Source organism: Neofelis nebulosa, chromosome 9 (assembly GCF_028018385.1).
Source record: "Neofelis nebulosa isolate mNeoNeb1 chromosome 9, mNeoNeb1.pri, whole genome shotgun sequence".
Classification (NCBI taxonomy): Eukaryota; Metazoa; Chordata; class Mammalia; order Carnivora; family Felidae; genus Neofelis; species Neofelis nebulosa.
This window is the reverse complement of record NC_080790.1, coordinates 98027105-98042117: the sequence shown is the minus strand read 5'-3', so window position 1 is coordinate 98042117 and position 15013 is coordinate 98027105. Positions and strand designations below refer to the sequence as shown.

General features: G+C 41.3%; 1 protein-coding gene across 1 annotated transcript; it reads right to left on the bottom strand.

Moving 5' to 3' along the window:
• Positions 1 to 683: 683 nt before the first annotated feature.
• Positions 684 to 9244, bottom strand: RBBP9 (RB binding protein 9, serine hydrolase). Its single transcript, XM_058684796.1, has 5 exons — positions 9066 to 9244; positions 7806 to 7848; positions 6219 to 6324; positions 2832 to 2917; positions 684 to 2440 (listed from the first exon to the last, which is right to left on the bottom strand). Exons 1-5 carry the CDS (start codon positions 9162 to 9164, stop codon positions 2214 to 2216), a joined length of 561 nt encoding a protein of 186 aa, XP_058540779.1. The 5' UTR covers positions 9165 to 9244; the 3' UTR covers positions 684 to 2213.
• Between the last annotated feature and the right edge of the window lie 5769 nt (positions 9245 to 15013).

Genomic DNA, 15013 nt, shown 5'->3' with positions numbered 1-15013 from the left:
CTGGGAGACCATGATTCAATGGTTTAAATGGATAGTTTATGTGGCATAATTCTATAAAATTCCTCTGAACTTCGTTTGATGAGGAGTAAATTTTATGAGCCATGATTTTTATGGTGATCAGCTGAGTAAAAACTAGTCAAACAAGTAATTTCAAGTTGAGTGACTTTTACTTTCAACTATTACTCATTATTAGATTGTGGGTAAGGGAAGAAAATACATGCCCTAGATTACTGCTGCTGGACATTTTATAGTGACAGTATTCCACATCTGTTCAGTAAAAGTACCCACCTGTCACTTCGTGACTGTTAAGACTTGAATGAAAAAATGAATTCAATTTATGGCTACCTGTGGTTACTGGCTACCATATTATATAGTACAATCCTTACAGTCACATAGGTCTATGTTAATTATAGGAATGAAGGATATCAAAATTATTTCTCACTTGTATGTATTTTTCTGTGGAGAAAGAGGACAAAATATTATTAACTATCATTTGTAGTGTAAGTTTGTAATTTTTTGAAAAAGGACTTCAGAAAACAATGCCAAGAGTAAGTAGAACGATTACTAATTCCAAACAATTCAAATAGAATCAAACTTGGTTATAGACTTGGTCAAATCAAACATCTTTAAGAAAATTACTACTCAATTGGTTTATCTAATTTGCTTCTAACATGTCAAATGAGTTGTTTTAAACATAGTCATTTTAATTATAAAATACATGTTCACTATAACAAACTCAATCCCCAAGTGTACAAAATAAAAAGGAGACTTCCTTCACACTGTACCTAAAATGCCCATTCCCCAAAGATAACTGCTATTAAAGTTTAGAGTCTTTCCATATTTTCTTTGAACACATTTAGAAGCCAAGACTTTTCAGGTTAAAATGGTGGCTTTGAATCTCTTGTAGACATAAATAGTGAGGAAATTCATATTTTTGCAGCAAACATAAGGTTCTGTAACATGTACAAAGTCACTGGAAATTGTTTTGAGTCAATACTTAGGGATTGTAAAAGCCAAAAAATATTGGAAAGAAAAATTTTTTTGAAGGAGTATGATCAGAAGAAAAGTGGAATGATGCTTGAAAGTGAGCTAAAGGAACATAGAATTTAAAAGGTAGAACTCTTTACAGAACAAAATTTGAAATATGGAAAGATTACTTAGAATTTTGTAACAAAATCTAAATTGTTCCCATGATTTCATCCTTCGACATTAAATTCATTTCTCAGGCTTACAGAGAATCATTTAAAGCACCTGGCTAAGTTAATTCCTAATGGCAGAGATCACAAATGGGCGGCTTGGACTTTGTGTGTCTTGCAGTGTTTGTACATTTTTTATTTACGCTGTCGTTGTCGACTTACGTAATCCATATGTACATATATTGGGCATAATTCATATACATATAAACTGTGTATATAAACATATAGTCCCTAGATATGAAAACCACTGCATGAAGTTTTTCCCTCAAAAAATCAGAAAATTGGCAACACCCTGCTACCTTCCCAGATGGCTACAATTTAGAAAGGGCACAAGTTCTCCATGCTGCCCAAATTCCCACCACGCTGGTCTAGCACACATCTGGTTGGCTATACTGACATATTTGTACAGGCTGGGCTTCTGTTCCCTGCCCAACCTGGCAGACCTAACTCTTAGATCCATATGTATCCCTCTCCCTCAACATGTTTGAAGGACTGGGGCAGGGGTCAAAGATGAAGGCCCCAGTCTGGGTTTAATGTCTTGGGCCAGCTCAGAACAGCTAGTGTTTTGAGCTCTAAGCCAACACTCTGGACCTTTAGTCATTTTCCTCACCCCACCCCACCCTGCCAACTAGAAAAAGGTTCATTTCAAAGAGGAGTACAACTCCTACAACATACACAAACTAGTTTTAATGTGAACTGGGAATCAGGAAAGCTGGATTCCACTTCTATCTTACTCACTTTGGACAGATAAAGGTGGTTAAACTGTCCTTATGTCCCTGATCAAATGAGAAAAATACTGCTTTAGTTCATGGCAGTTTGTGAGATAGAAATCCAATGGAAAATGGAAACGCTGTTTGTAACTTAGTTTGAATATTGAACTTCTGGGTTATTTTTCCGGAACTTTGATCTGTTTTATGTGTCTACTAATCATCTCATAATAGATAATTTTTATCTATTAATAACCTGATCATTGCTCTACCCCTATATTGGAATGTAAAATAGCAGAAGTAATCCTACCTATGCTGGTACTTTCAGCATAGACTTTACCACGCTAATCAGTTCATGAAACTCCATATTCTGAAAGTGGCCACGGTCAGTGAATCTGTACAATTTGGCTTCCAACCTATCAGCCACTTCTTGTTGTTCCTTCCAGGGAAGGAAAGGATCATCAGTGGAGCCAAACTGCACAATGTAAGGGCAGTTGGCTTTGATCTTCTCCCACTGCCAGGGACGGTTGAAGTATCCTATGGGAAAAAATATACATATAGCCTATTACCGCCCATGGATAATTCCCATTCTAGCCATGGTAAAATATCTAGTGAAGACCATAGCAGACACACAGAATCCGAGCCTGTGAGTTACAAGTCCATTAGTTTTCAAATCTATAGGGCTTAATACCATAGCTACTTGTGAAGGGGCGTATGTGGCTCAGATAAAATCAGGCCTCTAGGGTTCAATGCATTAGAAAATGGTCTATCACCTCTCAAAGGGTCTAATTTGTAAAAAAGGGCAGCAAATGTTTCTCATCTGTTACGAGAGGGTTTTTTTAGCCTATTCAAAAGCCAGTACTGTTTAACCTGAACAGGTAGCCCTGTGATTAGAGGAAGGGCTTTTCTGAATCGGTTTCAAACTTACCACTGGCACGCTCGTTTTCATCCCCCAAGTCAGAGGTATATGCAGACACTAACACAATAGCATATACTTGGTGTGTTTCTGCATACCTAGAGAAAGAGAAATGATATCAACTAATACTTAATGTTAAATCTGATTGCCAAAAAGTAAAAAAACAAAAACAAAAACAAAAAAACACATGAAAACTCATTTGATCTAGCTTACAGAAAACAGGTGCTGTTGAGGTTAATTTAAAAAAAGTAAGGAAACTACAGAACTCCAAGCCCAGTGGTTAATAAATTACCCTTGGCTACTTGATGAGTTTCTACTTATTTTTCAAGGTAGTCCAAACCTCTTTGGTAATCCTTTCAAAAAAAAAACAAAAAGTGGGGGCAACTGGGTGGCTCAGTCGGTTGAGTGTCCAACTTCGGCTCAGGTCATGATCTCGCAGTTCATGAGTTTGAGCCCCACATCAAGCTTGCTGCTATCAGCCTGTTACAGCAGAGCCTGCTTCAGATCCTGTCCCTCTCTTTCTGCCCCTCCCCTGATTGCACTCTCCCAAAAAAATAATTTTTTTTTTTTTTTAAGTGTAATCATTCTCTTTGATGTGCCTATTAACCTACCTTCAGTATGCATCAGCATTGCTTGGTTGGTTAACATGTAGATTCAGTCCCGGAGCATCTGATTCAAAGTTGGTATGAGGCCCAGGGATCTGCATTTTAAGGCATGACACCTCCCCCCCAACCCGGATGACTAATACAAGTGATCTGTGAACCGTATTTTAAGAAATACTGTACCATAGCGGAAATGTACCTCTTTTGCTGCACATTCCACATTGTATTGTATTACTCTTTGCGTTGTATTATATGTCTTCCCCAACAAACCTTCAGCTCCTTAAGGGCAGGTGTGAGCCTTCTTGATTTCTATGACCCTGGTGCCTAGTACAGTGCCCACAAGCAGACACTTGGCAAAGATTAGGCTAGGGAAAGATGTGGAATAGTAATAGCTTCAAGGGGCCTTTGTGCCAGGAAAAATTTAGGGTTGGTATTTTGTTTTGCAGTCTAAACTTTTTGCCCAACAATTTATTTTGAAAAATTTCAAACCTACAGGACAGTTAGAACAACAAGCACTTGATTCATTAATTTTACCACACTTCACACCTAAATACATCAACTGTGTCCCCTAAGAACAAGGTATTCTCTTACATATCCACAGTGCCATTATTACACCCAGTACATTTAACACCGAGACAGTAATACACAGATCCTGATAATGGCGCTTGAACTCACAAACTATGAGATCACGAACTGAGCTGAAATCAAGATCCAGACACTTAAACAACTGAGCCACCAAGCACCCCAAAACTGCTTTTCAATCCTAGATCCAGTCAAAGATCACACATTGCATTTGTTTTTCATGACTCTTTAGTCCCTTTTAAATTTTTTGTTTTAAATGACATTGACATTTTCTAAGAGTTTAATAAGCCAATTAATTGTCTTGTATATCACCCCTAAATTGAATTTTTCTGTTTCCTCGTGATTAGACAGAGGTTGAACATTTTTGGCAAGAATACTACATAGGCAATGTGTCCTTCCCACTCCATCACATCAGAGACACACAATGCCAGTGTCCCTTTATTGGTGAGATTAAGTTTGATTACTTAAGGTGATATCAGATATCCATTGTAAAGACACAATTGTCCACTTTGTGATTAGTAAGTAATCCGCAGGGTGGTCCTCTGTGGCTCTACCAATATCCTTTTCCCCTACCATCTTATACCACATACTGGCATGTATTTTCTCCTTGCCTACCTTAGCTTTAGATGTTAATTTTTAGGTTGCAGACAATCCTGCAGTGAGTTTATTATTTTTTATTTTATTTTTAAGAGAGAGACAGAACGTAAGCAGGGGAAGGGCAGAGAAAGAGGGAGACACAGAATCTGAAGCAGACTTTAGGGTCTGAGCTGTCAGCACAGAACCTGACAAGCAGGGCCTGAACCCACAAACCGTGAGATTATGACCTGAGCCAAAGTCTGACGCTTAACCAACTGAGCCACCCAGGTGCTCCAGGGATCTTTTTCTTTTTTTTTAAGTTTATTTACTTTGAGAGAGAGAGAAAGAGCATGAGTAGGGGTGGGACAGAGAAAGAGGATACCAAGCAGGCACTGCCCTGCCAGCACAAAGCCCAATGTGGGGCTCGAACCCATGAACCATGAGATCATGACCTGAGCCAAAATAAAGAGTCAGACATCCAACCGACTGAGCCACCCAAGGCGCCCCAGTTACAGGAATCTTTAAAAGAAGGCACATCTGGGGCGCCTGGGTGGCTCAGTCAGTTGAACATCCAACTTCGGCCCAGGTCATGATCCCATGCTTCATTGGTTTGCACCCCGCGTCGGGCTCTGTGCTGACAGCCTGGAGCCTGCTTTGGGTTCTGTGTCTTCCTCTCTCTCTGCCCCTCCCCTGCTTGTACTGTCTCTCTGTCTCCCCAAAATAAATAAATATTTAAAAAAAATTTTTAAAAGGAAGGCACATCTTTATTAGCCAATAGCCTGAGAAAAATTCAGTTGGCCTTGAGTTGGTACAGATTTCAGCATAAAGGGATTTCTTCATTTTCCAGACAACCTTTGGCAGCTTATGAACACTAAGCTCCACACTGGAAAGCATTATCTCATAGCTTCAAATGGCAGAAAGGCTATGGAATTTGGCAGGGTTCCCTGACATGCAATTTATATGCCAGCCTGAGCGACTGCTTGGGACAAGAGGTTACACAAAAACTATATTCCTTCCTCATCCAGCCTAGCAAATGTGCAAGAAACCCAACCCTAATATGCTTATTCAGCCAGCTAAGTCCTATCCTCTAGGCCTCATAAGCCTAAAGGGAGAGACATGATGTTATAACCAACAGCATCAGGAAGTGTCATGAATCCTAAGGACGGGGGGGGGGGGGGGGGTGTACAGGGTGGTGTAATAGCCTCTGCCCTCCAACAAATATTTATTTAGCACCTACCATATGGCAGACACTCTTCTAGGCACTAAGGTCCCAGTGTCAGAGTGAACAAAGCCCCACCCTCATGTTGCTTACATTTTTATTGGCCAGAGACAGGCAAGAAATAAACAAGACATCAGATGTTGAAAAGTGTAATAGATTAAAAGAGGGATACCAAGATATAAAGGAGATAGGAGCCATTGTTTCATTTGGAGTGATTAGACTAGGCCTCAGTGAAAAGAGACATTAAGTAGAGACTTAAAGAAAAGAAAGCCATGCAAATACCTAGAAACAGTATACCAGGTAGAACAGGGGCCAGCACAGGCCTAAGGTAGGTACAGAGTTGGCAAGTTCAAGGAACTGCAGTGAGGTCTATAAGCCAGCTGGAGCCCACACAGGGTGACTATTGAACAAGGATCGCACCTCATGGCTGCAATGGCCCCAGAACTGTGGCCTATGATGATGGTCTTCTCATCACAGTGCAGCTCCGTCTCCATGAAGGGCAGCCAGATGCTCTCTCGAGCTGTAACTAAGGTTCAGGGTAAAGAAAGAGTGTCATTTGATAGGGACAGTCTTAGTCTAATACCACCCCACCTTTCTGACAGAGGACTACTTAGCATTTCTCAACTTAAGAACTTCAGGACCATATGGGAGACGGGGCTGTTTCTTTTTCTTTTTTTTTTTTAACATTTATTTTTGAGACAGAGAGAGACAGAGCATGAACGGGGAAGGGACAGAGAGAGAGGGAGACACAGAATCGGAAGCAGGCTCCAGGCTCTGAGCCATCAGCCCAGAGCCTGATGCGGGGCTCGAACTCACGGACCGCGAGATCGTGACCTGAGCTGAAGTCGGACGCTTAACCGACTGAGCCACCCAGGCGCCCCGGGGCTGTTTCAATAGAACCAAAGGTTTATATGTTGCTGTTTGAGAAATTCAAGTCCATAGCTTTGCTATATATATATATATGTATATATAGCTTTTATTTTTTTTTTAATTTTACCATGTTCTTATAAGAAAATACTGAGGAAATAATAAAAATATAATTCTGCAGCTTTAATGTAAACTTAAGAGATAACTCTAGGGCACCTGGGTGGCTCAGTCGGTTAAGCATCCGACTTCAGCTCAGGTCATGATCTCATGGTTCATGAGTTTGAGTCCCGCATTGGGATCTGTGCTGACAGCTCAGAGCCTGGAGGCTTCTTTGGATTCTGTGTCTCCCTCTCTCTCTCTGCCCCTCCTCTGCTCATACTCTGCCTCTCTCTCTCTCAAAAATAAATTTAGGGGCGCCTGGGTGGCGCAGTCGGTTAAGCGTCCGACTTCAGCCAGGTCACGATCTCACGGTCCGTGAGTTCGAGCCCCGCGTCAGGCTCTGGGCTGATGGCTCGGAGCCTGGAGCCTGTTTCCGATTCTGTGTCTCCCTCTCTCTCTGCCCCTCCCCCGTTCATGCTCTGTCTCTCTCTGTCCCAAAAATAAATAAAAAACGTTGAAAAAATAAATAAATAAATAAATTTAAAAATTTTTAAAAAAAGAAATAACTCTAGACAACATTCTCAAATTCACATGTATAAATATGCTTTCTTTCCTAAGAGGAAATTCCTGACACAAGTCATGGGCATAGTCAGAACAAAAGTGGCAGTGTTACATTTTGATATATTTGGATCTCATATAGGTGCTGTGAAGTTTTATCATATCTCTGTCTCACATGAAACACTCATACATTTTGCCTAAAAATATCTGTTGAATCTGTTGACTTATAGAAGGGAAAACTGAGTTGCTTAAGAAGTGGAAAATTAAATTTTACCAAGCCCGGGTGCTTTTCTCAATCCTTACTAGAATTTTCTATGATGCTTTTTGGTTTACACCCTTTTCCCCAAACTACTTGCCTTCATTCATTCTTAGGTATATATTCCCTTTGGCTTCTCTACTATGATATTCCTGTTCTATACCAGGAAAATGGCAAGATCAAAACCCAACATGATGAGGCTATTTAAAAACATGTTTAAAACTTACTTGGGTCAGGCATGTTTTTAGCCAAACACTGGAAACCAGGTATCTATGACATGAGGGGAAAAAAAAGCTATAATAAAGAGCTTAATTACAACTAATACTTTGCTAATAAGAAATGAGACACCTGATATGATCTCTATCAATTCAATAAGTCTTTGCTTACATTATGAAATGAAGCAGGTTAAGTGCCATTGGATTCCATGTGAACAGACAATCCCTCCTGATAAACTGCCTTCTTCTGTCTGTAGTTCTTACCTAGCCAGCTCTGTACATATTTGCATTTGTACATCTCTGTTTATCACTGTAGGCATGTATCTACAGAGGCATCATGAATGAATGCATTCTAGACAAACTGGAGTCAAAAAGACTGTGCACCAGGAAGTAGGTAAAACATGGTACAAAATGTGGTACAGAAAGTTGGAGATCCCACCCTTTTGGACAGCTTCAGTCCTGCTCTTTTTGATCTGTAGCTCTGGCCTTGGTTTTCAACCACAACCTGAAATTTTCTTCTAGACACATACTCTAGAGCTGTAAAGGATGGCAACCCAGGAAGCAGTCCTATTGACTGGTTATGGAAGAGGTTAAAAAAAAAAAAATCAAGATACACAAGACAATTACAGTGGGACACAACGCCATTTGTGTAAAGCTCACGAAGAAACCAAATTAAATAAGATATTGTTCAAAGTATACCCACATAGCTGCAAAAGTATGTTCATTTTTAAAAGAGGAGCAAATGAAAAAAATTTCAGGGAAATGGGATTGGGGGGGGGGGTATACATGTGGCTTCCAAGGTATTGTTAATGTTGCAGAGTTTAGTTTGGTTATGGAGTCTCAGGTATTCATTACATTATACTTCACAATTTCCATGTATGTTACATTCATCTTTTTCCTATATTAAATATTACATATTGATTTTTTTTTTTTAATCTGAGGCAGGAATCAGAGAAGACAGAGATACACTTATCTCGTAAGCCCCAAATCTGAACCAGCAACAGATGCAGAGAGACAGGGGGGTGCTCTAAGAGGTGGTGCCTTGTACTCTAACCACTGAATCTTCAGAGAAGTCTTCCGGGCAGTTTTATCAACCAAAATTCTGACCACTAGTTCTAGAGTTTGAGACAGGGCAGCGGGGAGAGCAGTGAAAACACAGGGCTTCGCTGAAGGGGTGGGGGGCTGGGGACGAGGTGAACACACGTTCAAACTTCAGTCCACTGTCCCCTCCGTCCCCTCAAGGCTCCCAGCGCGGTCAGGCTTGTCTCTTACCTGCTCCAGCCCCTTCTTCACCCAGCCGTACCAGCCGTGGGTGGCCACATCCCCACCTCCATTCCCAGGAACAATAACTGCCTTGTTCGGGGAAGCCATGAGCGCAGAGGGGCCGATGTCGACCAGCAGCAGGGCCTGCAGGGCCGGGAGTCCGAGACTGCATCCGCTTGGAGCCTGCACTGTGGCATTCTGGGAATTGTAGTTCTGGGGGCGCCGGTGGGCCGGCTCTTGGACTCTGGCCGCCCTTACTGAAGAAGGTGGCCAAAGGAAACTTCCGAGTTTCTAGCAAATCTAAATCGCCTTTCACTTGCCTCTTGCTAGCGTTCTGGTCCCCTCCTCGCCTTATTTAGGACAGGCTGTCACACGCCCAGAATATACTCTCCCTTTACTAGAATTATGATACATTTCTATTGGAAAGTGTGGTTTTAGTTCCAAATATACAGAAATAACCTTTTTATGAGTTGAGGACTCGTGGAATTCTTATTACTTTTCCTTCTGATTTTGAAACATTTGTTGCTAGTTCAGTTGTCACTGTCAGTCCTGGTTGTTATTTTTCATTGCTTTCAATGTTGTCGTTTTAAAAGCTATCACCATTGGTGATGGCACATGGATACCATTCACAATTGATGTGAGGAACAAAGGCAGAAGAAAAAATTAATATTTCTTTACAACTTACAGCCCAATGACAAGTCCTTGAGACAGGCAAAGTGATATTCCTCTGGAAGCTCAGCTCCCTTGATGATGACAATTTGCTAAGAGCAAAAGGCAATCTTAGCTTAATGTTATTTGGACCTCCAGGATCCTGTAAGTCTACTTTAAACATAAAAAAATTCCTTTGGAAACTTCCTTTATCTCTCCCCCTCCCCAGATATATGTTGACAATCGTACTGCAAGCTTACAGCCCCTTAATATACATCTGAAGGGTCTCATGATTGAGTTTTTACTAAACAGTAATAAATGACATTTTCCTAACAGCAACTAGCCCCTCAGTGTCCTGGAAACCTTGTTGCCAAAATACCTTAGAGACTTTCCCTGTCCCTAACCCCCTCCCAACCTGAAGGTATATAATCAGTCACCGTCACAACCCCAGTGCAGCACTTTCTGCGCACGAAGCCTGTCTCTGTGCTTTAATAAAACCACCTTTTTGCACCAAAGACATCTCAAGAATTCTTTCTCCGAACCCCAATATTTTCCACATCAATACTTTAACAAATTTAGAGACTGGGAAAACTGAAGTAGCAATGCAGTGGTTTACCTATTATAATATGGCAGTCCTGAAATTTTAGAAAACACATATACCTTATAGATTTATCAAAATCTTTTATACTGGGGTGGGCAAATGTATGCTCACGTGGTTAAAAATGGGAATAAACAGGGGCGCCTGGGTGGCTCAGTTCATTAGGCATCTGACTCTTGATTTTGGCTCAAGTCATGATCTCCCAGTGGTGGGATGGAGCCCAACGTGAGGCTCCACACTAGGCATGAAGCCTACTTAAGATTCTCTCTCTTCCTTGGGACACCTGGGTGGTTCAGTCAGTTAAGGATCTGACTTTGGCTCAGGTCATGATTTCACGGTTTGTAGGCTGTGCTGATGGCTTGGAGCCTGGAGCCTGCTTCAGATTCTATGTCTCCCTCTCTCTTTGCCCCTCCCCTGCTCGTGCGCTCTCTCTCTCTCTCTCTCTCTCTCTCTCTCTCTCTCTCTCTCTCAAAAATAATTAAATATTTAAAATAAGTTTCTCTTTCCCTCTGCCCCTCCCCTGCTTGGGTGCTCTCTCTCTCTCTCTCTCAAAACAACAACAAAAAATTAGAATGAACAGAAAAGTGTTTCTTATTCCTTGCCTCCTCTATGAACTTACTCACTTTGTACATCAGGCATGTTTCTGCATTTGTTACTGAGAAACACTCTTAGGCACTTTATTTTTTTTTTAAGTTTATTTATTTATTTTGAGAGAGTGAGAGAGAGAGATAATGAGGTGGGAGGAGCAGAGAGAGGGAGGAGAGAGAATCCCAAGCAGGGTCCACACTGTCAGCACAGAGCCCAATGCAGAGCTTGAACCCACCAACCACGAGATCATGACCTGAGCCAAAATCAAGACCTGCTGGCTTAACCAAGCCACCCAGGCACCCCCGCAGTTTATTGTTTGAACAGGCACAAGCAGGTGATCAAGATACACTGCCCCACCACCACATTCTTTAGGAAGAGCCACACATACTCTTTCTTCTTGAACTTTAGACTATGAATTTTTTGAAAAGCCCAATGTTATTGGAGTACCTGGGTGGCTCAGTGGGTTAAGCATACAACTCTTGGTTTCTGCTCAGGTCAAGATCTCACGGTTTCTGGGTTTGAGCCCTGCATCGGGGTCCATGCTGTTAGGACTCTCTTTCTTGCCCTCTCTCTTTGCCCCTCTCCTGCTAATTCTCTCTCTCTAAAAATAAATACATAAACAACAAGAACAAAAAAGTCGAGGGGTGCCTGGGTGGCTCAGCACATTGAGCATATATGACTTCGGCTTAGGTCATGATCTCGCAGTTTGTGAGTTCAAGCCTCACTGCTGTCAGAGGAGAACCCACTTCAGATCCTCTGCAGGTCTCTCTCTGCCCCTACCCCACTTGCACATGCTCTCTCTCTCTCTCTCAAAAATAAATAAAACATTAAAAAGAAGTCAATGTTATTGAATTTTATTTTTTTACTTTGAAATTACTTTATTAATTGCAATGTATAATATATTAATGCAAAAGCATAATAGTTTACTGAGGGAGTCATAATTAGTCTTTATAAATAAAGTACACAGATAATATTCATAAGGCCACTTCCATACATATTAGCTTGAATTTTATCATTTTTTAATGTTTATTTTTGAGAGAGAGAGAGAGACAGAGTGAGAGCAGGGGAGGAGCAGAGACAGAGGAAGACACAGAATCCAAAGCAGGCTGCAGGCTCTGAGCTGTCAGCACAGAGCCTAAGGCAGGGCTCAAACACACAACCACGAGATCATGACCTAAGCCAAAGTCAGACGCTTAACCAATTGAGCCACCCAGGCACCCCATATTAGTCTGGACTTTAAATGTAACCATATTCACTTCAGAAGTAATGAATTACTGAGACACACACCATCATGGATTAATCTCAAAATAATTATGCTGAATGAAAGATGCTAGACAAAAAAAAAAAAAAAAAAGAGTACATACCGTATTATTCCACTCACTTAAAACTGTGGAGGGGCACCTGGGTGACTCAGTCGGTTAAGCATCCGACTTTGGCTCAGGTCATGATCTCACTGTTTGTGAGTTCAAGCCCTGCATCAGGCTCTGTGCTGACAGCTCAGAGTCTGGAGCCTGCTTCAAATTCTGTCTCCCTCTCTCTCTGCCCTTTCCCTGTTTGCATTCTGTCTGTCTCCCAAAAATAAATAAACATTAAAATAATAATCATAAGTTAAAACTATGGAAAATAACAGGGGCACAAGGAAACATTGTGGGATGATATACATGTTCACTATCCTGATGGTGATAGTAGTCAAAACTTAACATATTATACACTTCAAATATGTGCTGCTTATTGTGTGTCAATTATACCTCAATAAAGCTGTTTAAAAATTATTTTATTTTATTTTTTGTTATTTTTTTTAAAGAGAGAGAGAGAGCAAGCAGGCACAAGTAGGGGAGAGGAGCAGAGGGGGGGGGAGAGAGAGAGAGAGAGAGAGAGAGAGAATCTCAAGCAGGCTCCACACTCAGCACAGAGCCTGATGTGGGACTTGATCTCATGATCCTGGGAACATGATGTGAGCCAAAATCAAGAGTTGCACTTGATCTTAGCCAGAAGGCCAAGAAGCGATACCAAAATCAAGAGTTGAACGCTCAACCAACTGAGCCACCCAAGTGCCCCTAAAATGTAAATATAAATTAAAACAAGCAGAGGCATTCCTGTAGCCTAGAGACCATTTGCTTAGTGGTTTTTAGTTCAAGGCACAATGACACTCTATTAAAAGGAACTGTGAGCTGAAAAGGATTTATCCTTCCTTAAGATTTAAGATCTTTTTTCAGCAGCTCTTTCTGCCCACAGGTCCTGTCCCTGTGCCCTGTGCTTTAATAAAATCACCTTTTTGCACACACATGCACACACAAAAAGATTTGTGTTTCTTTGCACTCACAAGGTAGTTGACTCTTCCTTTGAGAAGGAGAAAAATAAGGTAATGTTCTCAACTGTCAACCTTCTCAGATTGTTTTGTCGATAATGATGGCAAAGATTATGTACTTACCATTAAATCTGCCTTGTTTTCTTTTCTCCCTTCTATCTCTTGGGCAACCATTTTCTGAACTTGCCATTATCACAGAAAACATAGCTTGGTTTCAAAACTAAAACATCATCTTTATGAACTAAAAACATTGAAAATGCACATTTCTGTCTGGTACATCATTTGCTAACATTGAAAGAGCCATTCTCAAGAACTTGAGAAGGCTGTTTTCATTTTTCTGACACACTCAGCCACCACCAACCTCTAAGACTGTCTTTCTGAATCACCTTCCTTTGCCTGAACTTTTCTTTTCAGGTCAGAATCTCTTCTTTAGGCGGTTTGTCTGTGACTCTCCAAACTCACTGTCCAAGCAAATACCTTCTGAGCTCCTTTGCTATTTCTTTCACATATTATTGTTTTGACCAAGAAGAAGAAAGGAGAATATAAGAAAAGCTTCTTTGGAGTCTTGAAGGACACATCAGAGTCAAGTGGGAAAAGCATGGTGGTGACTGGGTGGTTCTTAGCAGAGAGGAGGGACATACAGGAGCACAGAGGTGAGACACAGCGTACAGGCTGGGAGAGACAACTGGTTCAATACTGTAGGACTGAGGTAAATAGATCATGGAGACCCTTGTACAGCAAGAGGGGACATCTACTTTATCCTGTGAGTGAGGGAAAGCTAGGTAGTTTTAAACAAGGCAAGGTCAGGGTCAGATGTGTGGTTCTGAAAAATCTCTCTGGCAACCAAAGTGAGTTTGGGTTTGGCAAAATTTTGGCAAAGAGGTCATTTAGGAGGCTATTGTGGTCATTTGGGAAAAGTGAATGAGGGCTTGAACTAAGTAGGTAGATGGAAATGAGAAGCATTTAGAATAAAAAAACCCACAGGTCCAAGTGATGCATTATTACTTTCAGGGTTGGGATGTTAAAGAGGTAGGGGAAGAAAAAAATATCTTTTCCTTCTACCCTTCTAGGTTCTTGGCTGGGGCTCTGAAACCAAAGACATATAAGCAAGAGAAGAGCATACAAAAAATTGATTTTTTTAAATATGTTTTACATGACATGGGAGCCTTCATCAGGAAATGAAAACCCGGGGCACCTGGGTGGCTCAGTTCGTTAAGTGTCCAACTTCGGCTCAGGTCATGATCTCACAGTTTCTGGGTTCAAGCCCCACATCGGGCTCTGTGCTAACAGCTCAGAGCCTGGACCTGCTTCAGATTCTGTGTCTCCCTCTCTCTCTGCCCCTCCCCTGCTCTCTATCTGTCTCTATCTCTCTCTCTCAAAAATACATAAACATTAAAAAAATTTTTTGTTAAAGGAAATGAAAACCCAACAAAGCAGTTAAACCGGATTGTTTTTATGCTAGGTTTTATGAAGAGTGATAGGTCATGAGGAAAATCATAGAACAAAAGCATATGAAATAAGGGTAGTTAATAAGGGAAGAAATTTAGCAAGGCCTATTCATTCTGATTCCTCTTGGCATCTGTTCTGTGAAAGGGAGGCATACACAAAATGACTTCCAAAGGCTCAAGGAGTCGTAAAACCAAAGGAAAATCCTGATAAATCCAGCTTGACAGAAATGTGGGGTTTTTAAAAAATGTTTATTGGGGCGCCTGGGTGGCGCAGTCGGTTAAGCGTCCGACTTCAGCCAGGTCACGATCTCGCGGTCCGTGAGTTCGAGCCCCGCGTCAGGCTCTGGGCTGATGGCTCAGAGCCTGG

Coding starts and splice junctions, on each gene's coding strand:
- RBBP9 (XM_058684796.1), bottom strand. CDS start 9,164: ATGGCTTCCCCGAACAAGGCAGTTATTGTTCCTGGGAATGGAGGTGGG. Junction 7,849..9,065: donor TGAAGAAGGGGCTGGAGCAG/GTAAGAGACAAG, acceptor CTCATGTCATAG/ATACCTGGTTTCCAGTGTTT. Junction 2,918..6,218: donor GGGGCCATTGCAGCCATGAG/GTGCGATCCTTG, acceptor CTCTTTCTCTAG/GTATGCAGAAACACACCAAG.